Source organism: Physeter macrocephalus, chromosome 21 (assembly GCF_002837175.3).
Source record: "Physeter macrocephalus isolate SW-GA chromosome 21, ASM283717v5, whole genome shotgun sequence".
NCBI lineage: Eukaryota > Metazoa > Chordata > Mammalia > Artiodactyla > Physeteridae > Physeter > Physeter macrocephalus.
The window spans coordinates 101,753,432-101,767,700 of NC_041234.1; the positions used below are offsets into that span (position 1 = coordinate 101,753,432).

Below are 14,269 nucleotides of genomic sequence, written 5' to 3' on the forward strand. Positions count from 1 at the left end.
CATGAACCCGCGTCCCCTGCATCGGCAGGCGGACTCTCAACCACTGCGCCACCAGGGAAGCCCCATTTCTGGAGATTAAGAATCCAAAATGTCTGCACTTGTAGTTTTGGTCCAGCTTCCTAAAATTCCGTTTGACTCTAGCTGAGAAGAATTAAAGGGGATAATGTGTGAGAAAGCATTTGTAAACTGTAAAGTGCTAGAAATGATGTAAGGTAACTTCCCACCACTCCCTTCTTCCCTCCACTGGCAGCCGACACTAGCATTTCCCAAAGTGTTCTCCTCAAAACCTTCCTTTCTCAGTGTGCCCTGGGAGTGGGACTGGGTGGGGGGTTTGGTAGGGTTCCGTTGCTAGAAAATGCCACATGCCCCTACTGGAGATTGGCGGTCCACAGTGTATGCTAGACTTTTTTTAAAAAATATATTTATTTATTTATTTTTATTTTTGACTGTTGTGTGTCTTTGCAAGCTGCGCACGAGCTTTCTCTAGTTGTGGCAAGCGGGGGCTACTCTTCATTGCAGTGCATGGGCTTCTCATTGTGGTGGCCTCTCGTTGTGGAGCACGGGCTCTAGGCGCGCAGGCTTCAGTAGTTGTGGCATGCGGGCTCACTAGTTGTGGCTTGCGGACTCTAGAGCACATGCTCAGTAGTTGTGGCACATGGGCTTAGTTGCTTTGTGGCATGTGGGATCTTCCTGGGCCAGGGCTCGAACCCATGTCCCCTGCACTGGCAGGCAGATTCATAACCACTGCACCACCAGGGAAGCCCCTACACTAGCCTTTTAAAGGCTATGAAAAGATAGTAAAGAAACCCCTATGACTTACTCTAACCCAGGTAGGACAGACTGATTTTATTAAAAATCGAACGCAGTGGAGGGCTTCCCTGGTGGTGCAGTGGTTGAGAGTCTGCCTGTCGATGCAGGAGACACGGGTTCGTGCCCCGGTCCGGGAGGGTCCCACATGCCGCGGAGCGGCTAGGCCCGTGAGCCATGGCCGCTGAGCGTGCGCCTCCGGAGCCTGTGCTCCGCAACGGGAGAGGCCACAACAGTGAGAGGCCCGCGTACCGCAGAAAAAAAATCGAACACATTGAATTTTAAACTTTTAAAAAATGAAGTAAATCTTGTCAGCTGCTGAGGAACATGCTTTGGGAAGAGCTGGTCTCCATTCTCTCGCCTTCTTCCCCTACTGCCTTCCTGAAACTTCTCTCAGAAGGTGTTAGCAAGGGGACTCCCAATAGCCAGATCCCAAGTCCTCTGCGTCTTCAGCCTATTTGACACTATTAACACATCATGTGGTTAAAACTTCTCCCTTGGCTTCTGTGACGTAGTCCTGCTGTTGTTTTCTTGTCTGTTTGTTTTGCTTTTTATCTGACTCTTCTTAGTCCTTTTTATTCTTGCTCTGTAAACATGGTACAGATCACTCTCAACTCCTTCTGAGTTCCAGGCCCATGTTCCATATGACTAGCAGGCCTCACCTGGCTCTCCCCTGTGCACCTAAACTTCTCAACAACAAAGAAAGCCTGGCATTTTCCTTCCCCAGACCCTGAAACTCTGTACCACGACCATCATGCTATAACTCAGTCAATGGCATAACTCCTTCTCCCCTCAACTACCAGCATCCCCAGCTCATGCAGGGGGTCTAGTCCTGTAATTCTTTCTCTGTAATAACTCTCACATCCCTGGTTCCTCTCCTCATTTTCATTTGACACCTTCCATAGAACCCTTTACACAATCACCAGGATTTTCTCTCCAAAACACAAAACCGATGATCTCTTTCCCGCTTAAAATCCTTCAAAAGGCTGTCCACTTACAGAATAAGGCAGAAGTGCCTGGCATCTTAGCTACACTGGACAGTGCATTGTTCCCTGACATACCTTTGCTTTCTCTAGGTCTGTTTTTGCTTATACTCATCTCTCCATTTGGCTTTTTCCCCCTCCTTGTAGAATTGTGATTATGCCTCAAAGCCTAATTCAAAAAGTCTTCCTTCCCCGAGCCCGCCCCACCTCCTAATCAGAATTAATTGTTCCTTCCTCTGTGATTACTCCTGTGGACTAATATTTAACCCATTATGTTGTTAGTGGTGCATATGTCTCTTTCCTCTGAAAGGCTATGAGCTCTATGAGGACAGGAACTATCTTAATTGTGTATTCCTAGCACCCTGCAAAAGTACCTGGAATGTAGGTACTTGTAGCTGCAATCAATAAGTGTTTGTAAATTGAATTGAATTGGAGGGAGATTACAGCATTGTAATATAAATCACTTTGTAGCCTGTGACTGATTACTACTGCAAATACTAAAAATGGAAGAACATGCACCTTTACTATTCAGTAGAATAGGTTTATGGTTAGATAAATAGTGCCGTGTAACGTGTGATGATGTGTGTTTATGCATTTGTCCACATACTTGTAAGTTTTAACACTGACCATGATGTATATGGCCGTTGAAGAAAACCACATAAAATACGTGCATGAGGTTTGAAACTGGCTTTTGCCCCAGGCTGTCCTTGTGCCTTGCCAAAGTAGACCATGACATGATCAGCCTGATTATTTTAGCCATCCTGACAATATCAGTCAAGCAGCAAATGGGGTCTCTTGTTGACATGTAAAGTCACTGGTTCACAGTCCATTCATTTCATCTGTATAGACACCACCTAGTTTGCAAAGTTAACTGGCAACTGAGGAGTTGGAGCCAAAGTTAGAAACTGATGAGAGTTAAATTTGAATTGTCAGGAAGCAGGCTAATTACCTGAAGGTCTTATTGTTAAAGGCAGTGTCTTTTTGTGCTCATCTTAAGACCTAACCTCCCCTTTTCTCTAGAAATACTCTTAAAAGGAGGCTGATATGGATCTGAGGTCCCTAACTTTATGTTAAGAGTGTTTTGCTTCAAATATACATAACAATACAGGGACCGTTCTGTTTTGCAACTCTTAAGACTGACGATTTGGTACTGCTGTTCCTCTCTCCTGCCAGCATTAGCCTTAAGGGCATCCTGCTTTGATTCTAAAGAGAATGGTATTGTTTTACATATACTGGTAATCTGAACACAGTGATTCCCCCCCCCCCCCCGTAATATTAGAGAGTAGCCTTGGAGTCCCCTTGCTGAAGTTGTCTTAAATCAGAATAAAAGTTAAGGCTTTATCTACACAGCCGAACAGCGAGCCTGGAACCCCCTTCTCTTGCTGTAACAGTCAATCCTATCCAGTTCGTGATTCCAATTATAATGTCATAGAGTAGATGGCCATAGGATTGTAAAGAGGGAGACTCTAGGAGCATGATTTAAGACTTAGAGTGTTCTGTTACCTCCTTAAGGCAAGAACTCCCCTGGAGCAGGAGATTTTTAATCTCCTCCATAAGAACAAGCAGCCAGTGACAGACCCTTTACTGACTCCCATGGAAAAGGCCTCTCTCAAAGCCATGAGCCTGGAAGAGGTAAGTGTGCTAGGCCCTTTGATCCACCCAGGCATGCTCTCTTTCTCCCAGCATTTGCCATCAAGCCCAGGGGTCACTGTAAATGTCATTCGTTATAGGTGAAGATGCGCCGAGCAGAGCTTCAAAGGGCCCGGGCCCTGCAGTCCTACTATGAGGCCAGGGCTCGAAGAGAGAAGAAAATCAAAAGCAAAAAGTAAGGAGGCCCCTGTGTACTGGCCTTGGGTTCCATGGAAGAAAGTGACGAGGAAGAATCTCAAGTCCTTAGGAGAGAACCTTGCCCGTGGCGGCTGGGGTCATGTAGGAGAGGTCCCAAAGAGTAGTGACTAGCCTCTTTCTTTTTCAAATCAACCTCAGAGAGTTTTGCCTCCTTCGGTAGTACCTGCTCCTGTGGCTTTGGCTTTCTGTCTTGGTTTTGCTAAAAAGAGGACTGTTCAATTACTCTCTCTCCCTTCCAGGGCATCACAGAGTGGTTCTGCCGAATGAGCTCTTGAGTTCTACAGCTGTGGAGGCCAGTAGGGCTTCCTTCCTGCCTTTTTGCCTCTTTGGATCCTATTCTGCTCTTCCCTTGCGTTTTAGAAGCAGAGGGGACTCTTTGCTCTGCAGAGGTCTGCCCTGGGGGCTGCAGGGACTGAGAGTCCCGCAGGGCCTCGCAGGTCTCGAGCCAGCTCTGTACAGTCAGCTAGCTCTGTGATGTCCGTTCCATTCCCCCACATAGGGAAACCCCTTGTGTGGCAGGGCACTCGTGTGTGGCGCCAGTGGTTCAGCTAAATCTCTTCCTCCGTACCTCTCTCATCCTATAGGTATCACAAACTTCTGAAGAAAGGAAAGGCCAAGCAAGCCCTAAAAGAGTTTGAGAAGCTGCGGAAGGTCAATCCTGCTGCAGCATTGGAAGAACTGGAAAAACTCGAAAAGGCCAGAATGATGGTGAGGCTGCCTCTGGCCCCCAACCCTTGAACCAGCTTTCCCCGGAAAGCAATAAGGATCTCACTCTGCCCTTTCTTTCCAGGAGCGAATGAGCCTTAAGCACCAGAACAGTGGGAAATGGGCAAAGTCAAAGGCACTTATGGCCAAGTATGACCTGGAGGTAAGAGACCATTAGGGTGAGAGACCATCCAGGCTTGCTGTTCAGCTGTGTAGATAAAGCCTTAACTTTTATTCTGGTTTAAGACAACTTCAGCAAGGGGACTCTGAGGCTACTCTCTAGTATTACCAGGGGGATCACTCTGTGTTCAGATTACCAATGTATGTAAAACAATACCATTCTCTTAAGAATCAAAGATGGAATTGGAGGAAAGAAAGGGAAATCCATAAGGATGCTAGCAGAAGCAGATTTGGGAAAGAGCCGTGAGGATGCTTGGAAAACCAGGACTCTAAAAAGGCATCAGAAAATCTCTAAGGCAGAGAGGAAAATGACCAAGGAACAAGATGGAAAGGGAGAGATGAAAGGGAAACAGCATTGAAGGCAAGTCCAGTTAAAGGGGAGAGGAGTTGTGTGGGTTTTTTTTTTTAACCTTGTTTCACATGTTGATTCCTTGAGGACAAAGTATTTGTCTTCCGTTTTATTCCATAGCTGTTAACACAGTGGTGTATGTGCAGTTTGAACAGTAGGTACCAGTAAGAAATACTTAAGTCAAATTGAGAGGAGGCAGCTCTAAGAAATGGACCGGGGAAGGTGTTACTGTGGTCACTAATGACAAGGTGCTCGTGTTGTGACCCTTTCCTCCAGGCTCGCCAGGCTATGCAGGAACAATTGGCCAGGAACAAAGAGCTGATGCAGAAGATCCAGGTGGCCTCTGAGAGTGCGGAAGAGGAGGGAGGTGCGGAGGAAGAGGGTGAACCCTTTGTCCCTGACGTGGTGAATGAGGTACAGGTGAAGGCAGATGGAGCGAACCCCTGGATGTTCAGGAATCACTCCAGTGACACAAAAGAGGCTGAGGTCCAGGGGGACCCTGAAGAACTTGCAGAGCCTGCAGCCCAGGAGGCTCCTGAAAGCGAGGAAGAAGGACCAGTGGTGGCGGAAGAAATTCTGTTGAAAGAATTTGAGGAAAGGCGATCACTTAGGCAAAAGTCTGGGCTCAACCAGATCGCCAAGCTGGTGGGCAGCCAAGAAACAAAAGGTGAGCAGTGGTGGGCCAGAGGGGGTCAGTGCCCAGTGCTGGTGCTCTTGGCAGACTGCGAGCAAAGCTGGGTCCGCCCACCTGTGTCACAGAGTGACTAGGCTCTAGGCACTTTCAAGAGAGTGCCCTGGGTCCCTGAAGAGAAAACAGATTTGTAATGACCATTTTCCTTCAAAGGCATTTAATAAGCAGGCATCTGCATGGCTCTAGAGTGTGTGTTCAGTCTTCAGAAAGACAGAAGTACACCATCCTTGAAGGAAGGGCAGGAGTTAACATCACTGGTGCCCACAAGCCAGCGAGAAGTGCGTGTGGTGGACTGGCAAATCTGAAAGTCGTTCACACCCACAGACACAGAGGCGTATTTTGAGACATTATGAAATGTCTTCAAATCATTGCTGCAGTTTTCTGTCCGTAATGCCGGTTGATATGTTGATATGGGGTGTGATTTTTCTCGATAGGAATGAATGACTCCTCAAGGTACAGGGTAAATCAGAATTGTTGTGCCATGCGCAGACTCGATTTGCATGTTATATATTAATTAGCAGCCTTAGCACCCTTAAGGCAGGTCAGAGTTCCCATTCTGGGGACAAAGCAGGGCGTTATAAAGCCTGCTTAGGAAACTAACTGCCTTCAGAAATCACCTGAATCTGGACAGATTCTTGGGTCCGATTATATTTCCTAGAGGAATACTGAATGCATTTACACGACATCAAGAATCTTTTTCAGTGGCAAAAAAAAAGTTTTTTTTAGAGCTGTCATTTAGAATGTATTGGAGGACCCTTACTTAGGGTTTTCAGCTAAAGACTTCTGGAATTAATAATTGCAAGCAGGGCTTCCCTGGTGGCGCAGTGGTTGAGAGTCCGCCTGCCGATGCAGGGGATACGAGTTCGTGCCCCGGTCCAGGAAGATCCCACATGCCGCGGAGAGGCTGGGCCCGTGAGCCATGGCCGCTGAGCCTGCGCGTCCGGAGCCTGTGCTCCGCAACGGGAGAGGCCACAGCAGTGAGAGGCCCGCGTACAGCAAAAATAATAATAATAATAATAATAATAATAATAATTGCAAGCAGTCGCTTCCAAGAGGATTGTAGAAAGCAGCACCGCAGGCCGAGATGGTTCCTCCCAAACCCCTTCAAAAGCTGCCCATCTAGTGAAATGTGTAGAACAGTTGGTTGTGGAATGAAGGGTGGATTTGGATTTCCTTGGATGATAAATAGAATGATCCCAAACCTTTGGGGAAATAGTATCCTAAAACAGTGGGAAGGCATGGACCCCAAACAAAATGAGCAAGGAAAGTTGGTCCTTGAAAATAAACATGCATGTCCTCAGGCCAGATCTAAGTAGCTTCTTCCAATGGCTTCAAGCCAGAGCTAGAGAGCAGGATGAACTTGGGAATGGGGCAACTTGAGTCAACACAAAGGACAGTTTAGAAGCATGTCACGGCTGTGTTTCCCTCGGGGCTCTCAGAGACTAGCAGTATTTGCTCAGATGATGCTCATGGCTGGAAAGTGTGAGCTACTTCACTCTGCCACAGCAGATTGTGAAATGCTGCTTTAAGATAAAACAAGGACTTCCCTGGTGGCGCAGTGGTTGGGAGTCCGCCTGCTGATGCAGGGGACACGGGTTCGAGCCCTGGTCTGGGAGGATCCCACATGCCGCGGAGCAGCTGGGCCCGTGCGCCACAACTGCTGGGCCTGGGCTCTGGAGCCCGCGAGCCACAACTACTGAGCCCACGCGCCTAGAGCCCACACGGAGCAACGAAGACCCAATGCAGCCAAAAATAAAAAGCAAAAAAAAAGATAAAACAATGCTGGATACAGTTTTTACAAGTAGGAAATTACAGTGTAAATTACAAATTGGAAGTCACAATTTTTTAGCAATTACAAATAATAAATGACAATGAAGTTGAATTTAGAGGCCACTGGCTAGAACAGCTCTTTTAATACAAATTTGGAATTTGGGGTGATCTTTCCAAGCAGAGTTTACTTTATGGGGAAATTAAGCCACAGCTCCAGTTATACAGTGAGTCATTGTCAAAGCTGGGAATAGGACCCGGACATCTGCTTCCCAACATGCTGCTCTTAACTCCTAAACTCCGTTGTCCGCGACTTGACAGGTAACGATTAGTGAACTCGCCGGGAGATCCAGCGAATGGCATCTTCTCTTTCCCATTTGTCCTCGTTAGCATGTCTCCCATGGTGCCCAGCGCCCAGCGAGAGGTCAGTAGACGCTTGTTGACAAGGCAGCTCCCACCCTACTTTTCCGACAGCTTTCATTTCTTCCCCCAGATCCTAGCAGCCAGGAGGTGCTGTCTGAATTGAGGGCACTGTCTCAGAAACTCAACAGGGAGAACCATCAGTCCAGGAAGCAAGAACTGAGTTCAACAAGGACAGTTCTGGTGGTCCAGAGAGAGGAACCTGCCGGGGAGGAAGAGGAGCCTCTGTTGCTGCAGAGGCCGGAGAGAGCACGGACTCTGGACGAACTGGAGGAGCTGGGCAAAGAAGGATGTTTTCAAAACAAGGAGCTTCCCAGAGCTGCGGTAGAAGGGCAGCAGTTGGAGAGGAACCCAAGTAATCATCTTGGTGTCCCCAGGGAGAAGAAAAGGAAGGAGCAAATGATTGATCTCCAGAACCTCCTGACCACAAAATCTCCTTCCATGAAGTCCTTGGCAGTTCCCACGACAGTAGAGGAGTTGGTGAGCAGAGCCAGGGTCGTGGCCATTGGGGGGTATCAGACCTGGTGTGGAAAGTGTCCTTCCTGCGTGAGGAATAGAATCAGTGAAGTTTTGTGCTGGGGGCACATGGCGGCAGTTAAGAGGTCTGGAATAGTATGGGCCCGGCTGGTCCCAGTGACAGTTTAGTAGATGCAAATTTGTTTGTGAGTGCCACTGAGACTCCCTCACCTTAAATTCTGAGCCACTGAATCCTCCCTGGGGTGACTCTAAAGCCCTCAGAGGAAAGAGGGAGTCACTCAAAGCTCTGACCAGATGCCAGGCAGGACAACTCAAAGGTGAGTCAGTGAGCTGTTGACAATATTTTGCTCTACTCAGTGGGATCTCCAATGATCCGGGGGGCTCCCCGATTAAGGCACTGAAACTGCTCAAGTGAGGAGCCCTGGTGCCTGTCTTTTCAGAGATATAAGCTGGAGGACTTCCACATTCTGGCCAGGCCCACTTGGAGCTCCCCCTCCTAACACAGGCTGTTCCTTCCTCTACCCTGCAGTTTCCTTATTGAAAGTTTAAAATTGTGTCATATGATAATGAGCTAGGGATATTTACCCTAGAGAGAAGATTGGAACTTGATTGGCTGCTGATGGGCTTGTAGTGCAAGACCATCATTGTTCCGCACTTCCCCCTAGGGGGCGCTAAAATGTCACGACCCAGCATTCGAGCGGTCTTGCCACGAACCTCGGCTCAGGAGGCAAGCTGTAGCTGTTGTTCATTTCTTCCCAGGAAGATGAAGAGAGAGATCAAAGGCAGATGATAAAGGAAGCTTTTGCTGGGGATGATGTCATCAGAGACTTCTTGAAAGAGAAGAGGGAAGCTGTGGAGGCGAGTAAGCCGAAGGACGTGGACCTGACTCTGCCTGGCTGGGGCGAGTGGGGTGGTGTGGGCCTGAAGCCCAGTGCCAAGAAGAGACGCCGGTAAGAACAGGGAAGAAAGCCTGTCAGAACGGCACCAAGTTCTCCCACTTCACCCTCGTGCATCCTCTCTGCCCTTTTGACTAAGTCCTTAATGCTCTTAGTCAGACGTCCTGCTGTTCTGCTTTCCAGGTTTCTCATTAAAGCCCCTGAGGGTCCTCCAAGGAAAGACAAGAATTTGCCAAATGTGATTCTCAATGAGAAGCGGAACATCCATGCAGTGGCTCATCAGGTGAGGGATAGAGAGCTCTTTAGCAGCCTCCTCTTTGCTGCCTGGCTCTCCTGCTTGGGAGGAGCGTTCTGTTGCTCTGTGGTCAAGAGGGATGTGTGATCTTGGCCACAGAATCGGATCTATTGTTGTTTTCACTGGCTCTGAGATGAATAATTCCAAATTGACTCTGCTGTTTCAATTACTGGCTGGGAAAGTTAAAACTTAAAGGATAATCTTTGCAGCAATGGTGAGGCCCCCAAATCTGCATTTTCAGCTAGTACCCCCAGATAATGCTGATGCAAATGGGTCTCACCAAACTAAGAATTGCTATTCTGCAGGCTTGTGTTTATAGTCCAGGTAATGCTCAGAGGCTATAGGTTTAAGCTGCATCTTAAGAAAAATGAAGACCAACCGGTACTTGTTCAGGACAATGAAAAGATTTTAAATTGTGTCATGTGATAATGAGTTAGGGATGTTTACCCAAGAGAGGAGCAGACTGGAGCATGACCGTGGTCTGCAAGTATACTGAAGGCTGTCGTGTGGAAGCCACATAAAGTAGAAGTGAGAGGAAAGGCAGAGTTCAAGGAAAAACTTTCTGCCGGTCAAAAGAGAGAAGGGGTTGCTCTGGGGTTGTGAGAATGTGTTAAAGGGACTTGGGAATGAGATTGGACTCGGTGACCTTTATGTTCCCTTCAGTTCTGAAAGTCTGTGGCCCTGTGATCTGTCCCCAGCCAGTTTAATATTGAAATGAGTTGTATTTTTCCTTCTGAAGTGGGGGAAGGCTATTTAATAGGTACAGAAGAGAGGAGAAAATATCATTTCAGTAATACTCTTTTGATCTTATTTTGCTGCATAAATTGAATTGTAATCCCAATTGAGGATATATAAGCAGAAAATAGGCAATGAACAAGCAGTTATGGGATAAGACGGAGAGAAAAGGGGTGCTTCACCGGGCCCGGATTCTAGGTGATGGGCAGAGTACAGACCTCAATAAAGATCACCCTTCCCTTCCAGAAATCTTAACTATTTGTTTTTTAACACAGTCACAGTAAATTGACAGATAACTTTCCAAGAATCTCCCTTGATTTTCCTCATCTTTTTAATAAGCTATACACACTTCAGGTCCCAGCATGCAATAGAATAAAGCACTTTGAGCCAAAGGAGGGGAACCTCCCAAGACTGAATATTTTGTGCAGGTGTTTTTTTCTTTTCTTTTGCTCTGGGTGACATGCACAGATCTAGCTATCAACCCCACTAAGACCCGCCCTTAACCTAAAGAATCTGTGTCCTTCACCACCACCAGGATTGCCTGGCAGTACTCAGCTTCTCTTGAGTGTTCCATTGAGTATCTCTAGAGACTACTGATTGTAACTTACCGTTTTTCTGCTTACATCTTTTTGCTCCTCTTTGGCCATTGGGGAGGTGTTTAAAGATTATTTATATGTCTGAAGGTAGCGCTTTGGTGGAGCGGAGAAGAATCCTGGGCAAGGAAATGAGACTTGGGAAGAGCATGAAGCTAAGCGTAATAGCCTGGTAGAGTTCAGGATTCAGGAGTAAATCTTTGGGTTCCGTAAAACATCAATCCTGTGAATCAAGGGGAGGAAAGGAAGGGATTAAGAGCATGAAGAGGGTAGGAGAGTCACAGAGATACACCAATACTCAGATGTGTCTTGCAGTCACAATGTTGTATAGGGAGACCCACTGGGGGCCAGTAACCCGCAGCTCCTGTAGTGTTCCTATAGCTACAGGGGTCTCGTTGGGATGGTTTTTCAATCCCTAGATTGTTGTGTAAGCCTGGGGGAAGGGAGGTTCTAATCCAAATTAGGCCCCTCTACTCCCATATGCCATCAAGCAGATTGGCACTCCTAAGGTTGGATGGGGGCATGGGGGTACCTTAGCCTCTCAGAAGCTTCACTCACTGCAGCCATTGTGTAGAACTGTGGCCTATGTGCTAAAACTACCTGACCAGGTGCCATTAGAGTTTACAGGCCTGGCTCATGCCACGTCACTCTGCCTTCCTTTCTAGGTGCGGATGCTTCCATATCCATTCACACACCATCAGCAATTTGAAAGGACCATTCAGACCCCTATAGGATCTACATGGAACACCCAGAGGGCCTTCCAAAAGCTGACTATGCCCAAGGTTGTGACCAAGCCAGGCCATATCATTAAGCCTATAAAAGCAGAGGATGTGGGCTACCGGTCTTCCTCAAGGTCGGACCTCTCTGTCGTACAGAGAAATCCAAAACGACTCTCCGTACGTCACAAAAAACAGCTGAAGAAAAACTCTGTAGATTGAGTTGCTGGAGTAGTGACACCTTGGTGCCCGGAACTGGGAGCCCTGACTGCTCCTCCATTGGCTCGGTTTTACTCCGAGCTGCAGGATCAGTTCCAAAACTGGCTTAGCACCCTGCGGGTGTAGTTAAGCCACATTTTAGAAATAAAGGTGTTTTAAAAATCTATTTAACTGGAGTGTGTTCTGTGTTGTTTCCTATTTCCTTCAAGTTAGACAAGACAGCTTTGGATGCTCCCCATTGCATTTCTCCAGTCGCACTTGTCAGGGGGCCTTATTTTCTTACCAAGGACTATGTTGTCCTAAATTGGACTGGAGGGAAGTTACCCTAGCCTACGACCTTAAATCCATCACATCGGATATAACCATAAACAACCAGTTTAAACAGTCAGGGATATTAAATACTGTATATTCTTAACTTCTGAACCTAGCAGCAGTATGCACAAATCATTCAATTGGATTCTGCTCGGGGCTGGTCCTAGGATGGTGCTGAAGCTGGGTTCAGCTTTTAGTCTAACCACTATGGTTTTCTTTTCATGTGAGCCTCCTGGCTTACACAGGTTGCTGTCTAGAGTAGTTAGCACTTTTACCCTTACTTTACAGATGAGGTAGATGAGCTTTCAGAAGTAAAGCTCTATTCCCTTTACTTCCTAATGCAGGGCCAACTCTTCACCATTGTTTATAGTTTATTCAAGCATTACTTTGCTACATGGCAGTTTACGTCAGCTTCTGTGCTCTGAGGAACCTGCCTTTCTCTGGATGACAATATGTATTGAAAGGGCCCCTGCAGCCAAGATTCCTCACAAGGAATTGGAGAAACCCCTCCATTGATTCCGAAAGGACATAGCCACTACTGCACTTCACCTCCTGCCTTGGAGATGGGTCCCCCTACTCTTTTTAGACCAAGATGGGGGTTAATTTTTGTGTGTCACAGAACCCTCTGAGAATTTGAAGTTATGCACCCTCCCCAGAAAAATGCACAAACACCTACACCATTTTACAAACAGTTTCAGGAGCTTTGCAGACATTTGGAATCCCTGGGCCAAAAGTTCTGCCACTCCACGAATATTCTTTTGCAATGCCCCCCACCAATATGGCCCTCTTTTCTGAGCCCATCACTCTCCAGATCAGTTCCCAAGTGTTTCCGCCTCAAAGGTAACTAGTCCCAATGCCTTTATTTTAGAGGCTTAAGATTTCAGTTAGTGACTAAGCAGTGGGACCCTAGACTAACTCCGAAGCCAAAAGCCACGCCATAAATGTCTATAAAATTCCCAGTGGCAGCTGTGGGCTCAGACTACCATTGCTCATCCTCTGAAGAACCTGCCCTGTGCTGGGAAGGGAACTGAATATGTTGACAGGGTTCAGAGCTCAAGGGGTATTTTTAAGTTATCCATTGGTTTGAGATTATCCGCGATCCACTTGCTGGTTGTCACTTTAAGTCAGTAGCCAGTGGGGGGGAATGGTGGACCTCTGCCCACTCCTGCCTCCCTTGAAGAGACCATAACCTTCTCTTTCACTCTTTTGAGCACAAAGCTGCCACCTCCGTCCCACCCACCCACCCCAAATCGAAGCACCCAATCAAGTGCCCCCGGTAAACGGCCAATCCCCGTCTACTTTCTCGGGACCCTCTTCAGCTCCGTGTGCTCCCCGCGGCCCAGAAGTGATGCAAACGACCCCATCCTTCAAAGGGGAGGGCAGGCGCTGGAACGTGCTATAAACGACGCCCACTCCCAGCCTTCCAAGCCCCCAAATGGATTCGATTGTTGTTTCGTGGGGCTTTTTTTTTTTCTTTTCTTCCTCCGAACCTCCGAAGTGTTCTCCCTTCCCATTGGCCGGAGCTGCCCCTTGACGCCACCCTGGCCTTGCTCGCTGATTGGTCCATTCTGGATGTGCCCAAGCCTTTTTCCCAGGGTGTGGCCCCCCCGCCCCCAACAGGGTTCTGACCCCTGGCTCCTCCCTTCCCCCCCAGCCCCCCTCTCTGTTCCGAATGGTACCGCCCTGGCTCGGCTCCCCCTCGGCCCAGGCCCCTGCCCTTAGGGCCCCCGGACGGGGCGGGGCACGCTGGGGACGGGCAGAGGGCGGTGGTGGCGCCTTCCTGCCGAGCCCGAGGCCGCCCCCGCCACCCTTCTGCAGCCCTCGTAGGTCCCACTTTCCCCTGGGCAGTTTTCGTCCTGCCTTGGTAGCCCCGTCCCGTCTGTGCGGCCCCCACCGTGGTCTTTCGGTTGTCCCGATCGGCAGCGTTAAATCCCTGCCCTCAGCGCTCCACACACGCCCATCCGCCTCCACCCTCGGGTTCTTGCAGCACTCCCTCTCCCCGCGTCTGCTCACCCTTCCCCTCCCGAGCCCGCCGAAGCCCCGGCCCGCCTTCCTCGCGGACTGTCCATCCCCAGGATCCCCCTCCCTGTGTGTGGCCCTTCCTCCCAGCGGCCTCCCCTTCACGGCTTCCCCTCCCCTCCGTGGCCAGCGTGGTGGAGCACTCCCGGCCCACCCCCCTTTCTCCGTACCCCCGCGCTCCCTTCTTATGTTGTCCCTTCACGTCCCTCTCTAAGTCCCTCCCACACCAGCCCCCCCACACCGTACACACATACCCC

General features: G+C 48.6%; 1 protein-coding gene across 3 annotated transcripts in view; it reads left to right on the top strand.

Moving 5' to 3' along the window:
• UTP14A (UTP14A small subunit processome component) overlaps nucleotides 1-11,857 on the top strand; it is a 20,204-nt gene extending 8,347 nt beyond the window's left edge. For 2 of the 3 annotated variants that reach the window (XM_007103036.3, XM_007103037.4), the window contains exons 7-15: nucleotides 3,303-3,422; nucleotides 3,521-3,615; nucleotides 4,223-4,346; nucleotides 4,429-4,506; nucleotides 5,149-5,539; nucleotides 7,824-8,230; nucleotides 8,987-9,177; nucleotides 9,307-9,406; nucleotides 11,412-11,857. In XM_007103036.3, coding sequence (XP_007103098.1) covers nucleotides 3,303-3,422; nucleotides 3,521-3,615; nucleotides 4,223-4,346; nucleotides 4,429-4,506; nucleotides 5,149-5,539; nucleotides 7,824-8,230; nucleotides 8,987-9,177; nucleotides 9,307-9,406; nucleotides 11,412-11,684 — 1,779 coding nt within the window. In that variant the 3' untranslated portion in view covers nucleotides 11,685-11,857. Of the gene's footprint in view, nucleotides 1-3,302; nucleotides 3,423-3,520; nucleotides 3,616-4,222; nucleotides 4,347-4,428; nucleotides 4,507-5,148; nucleotides 5,540-7,823; nucleotides 8,231-8,986; nucleotides 9,178-9,306; nucleotides 9,407-11,411 lie in introns of those variants that run through there. The other variant, XM_028482528.2, reaches the window with a different exon arrangement.
• Nucleotides 11,858-14,269: the final 2,412 nt, after the last annotated feature.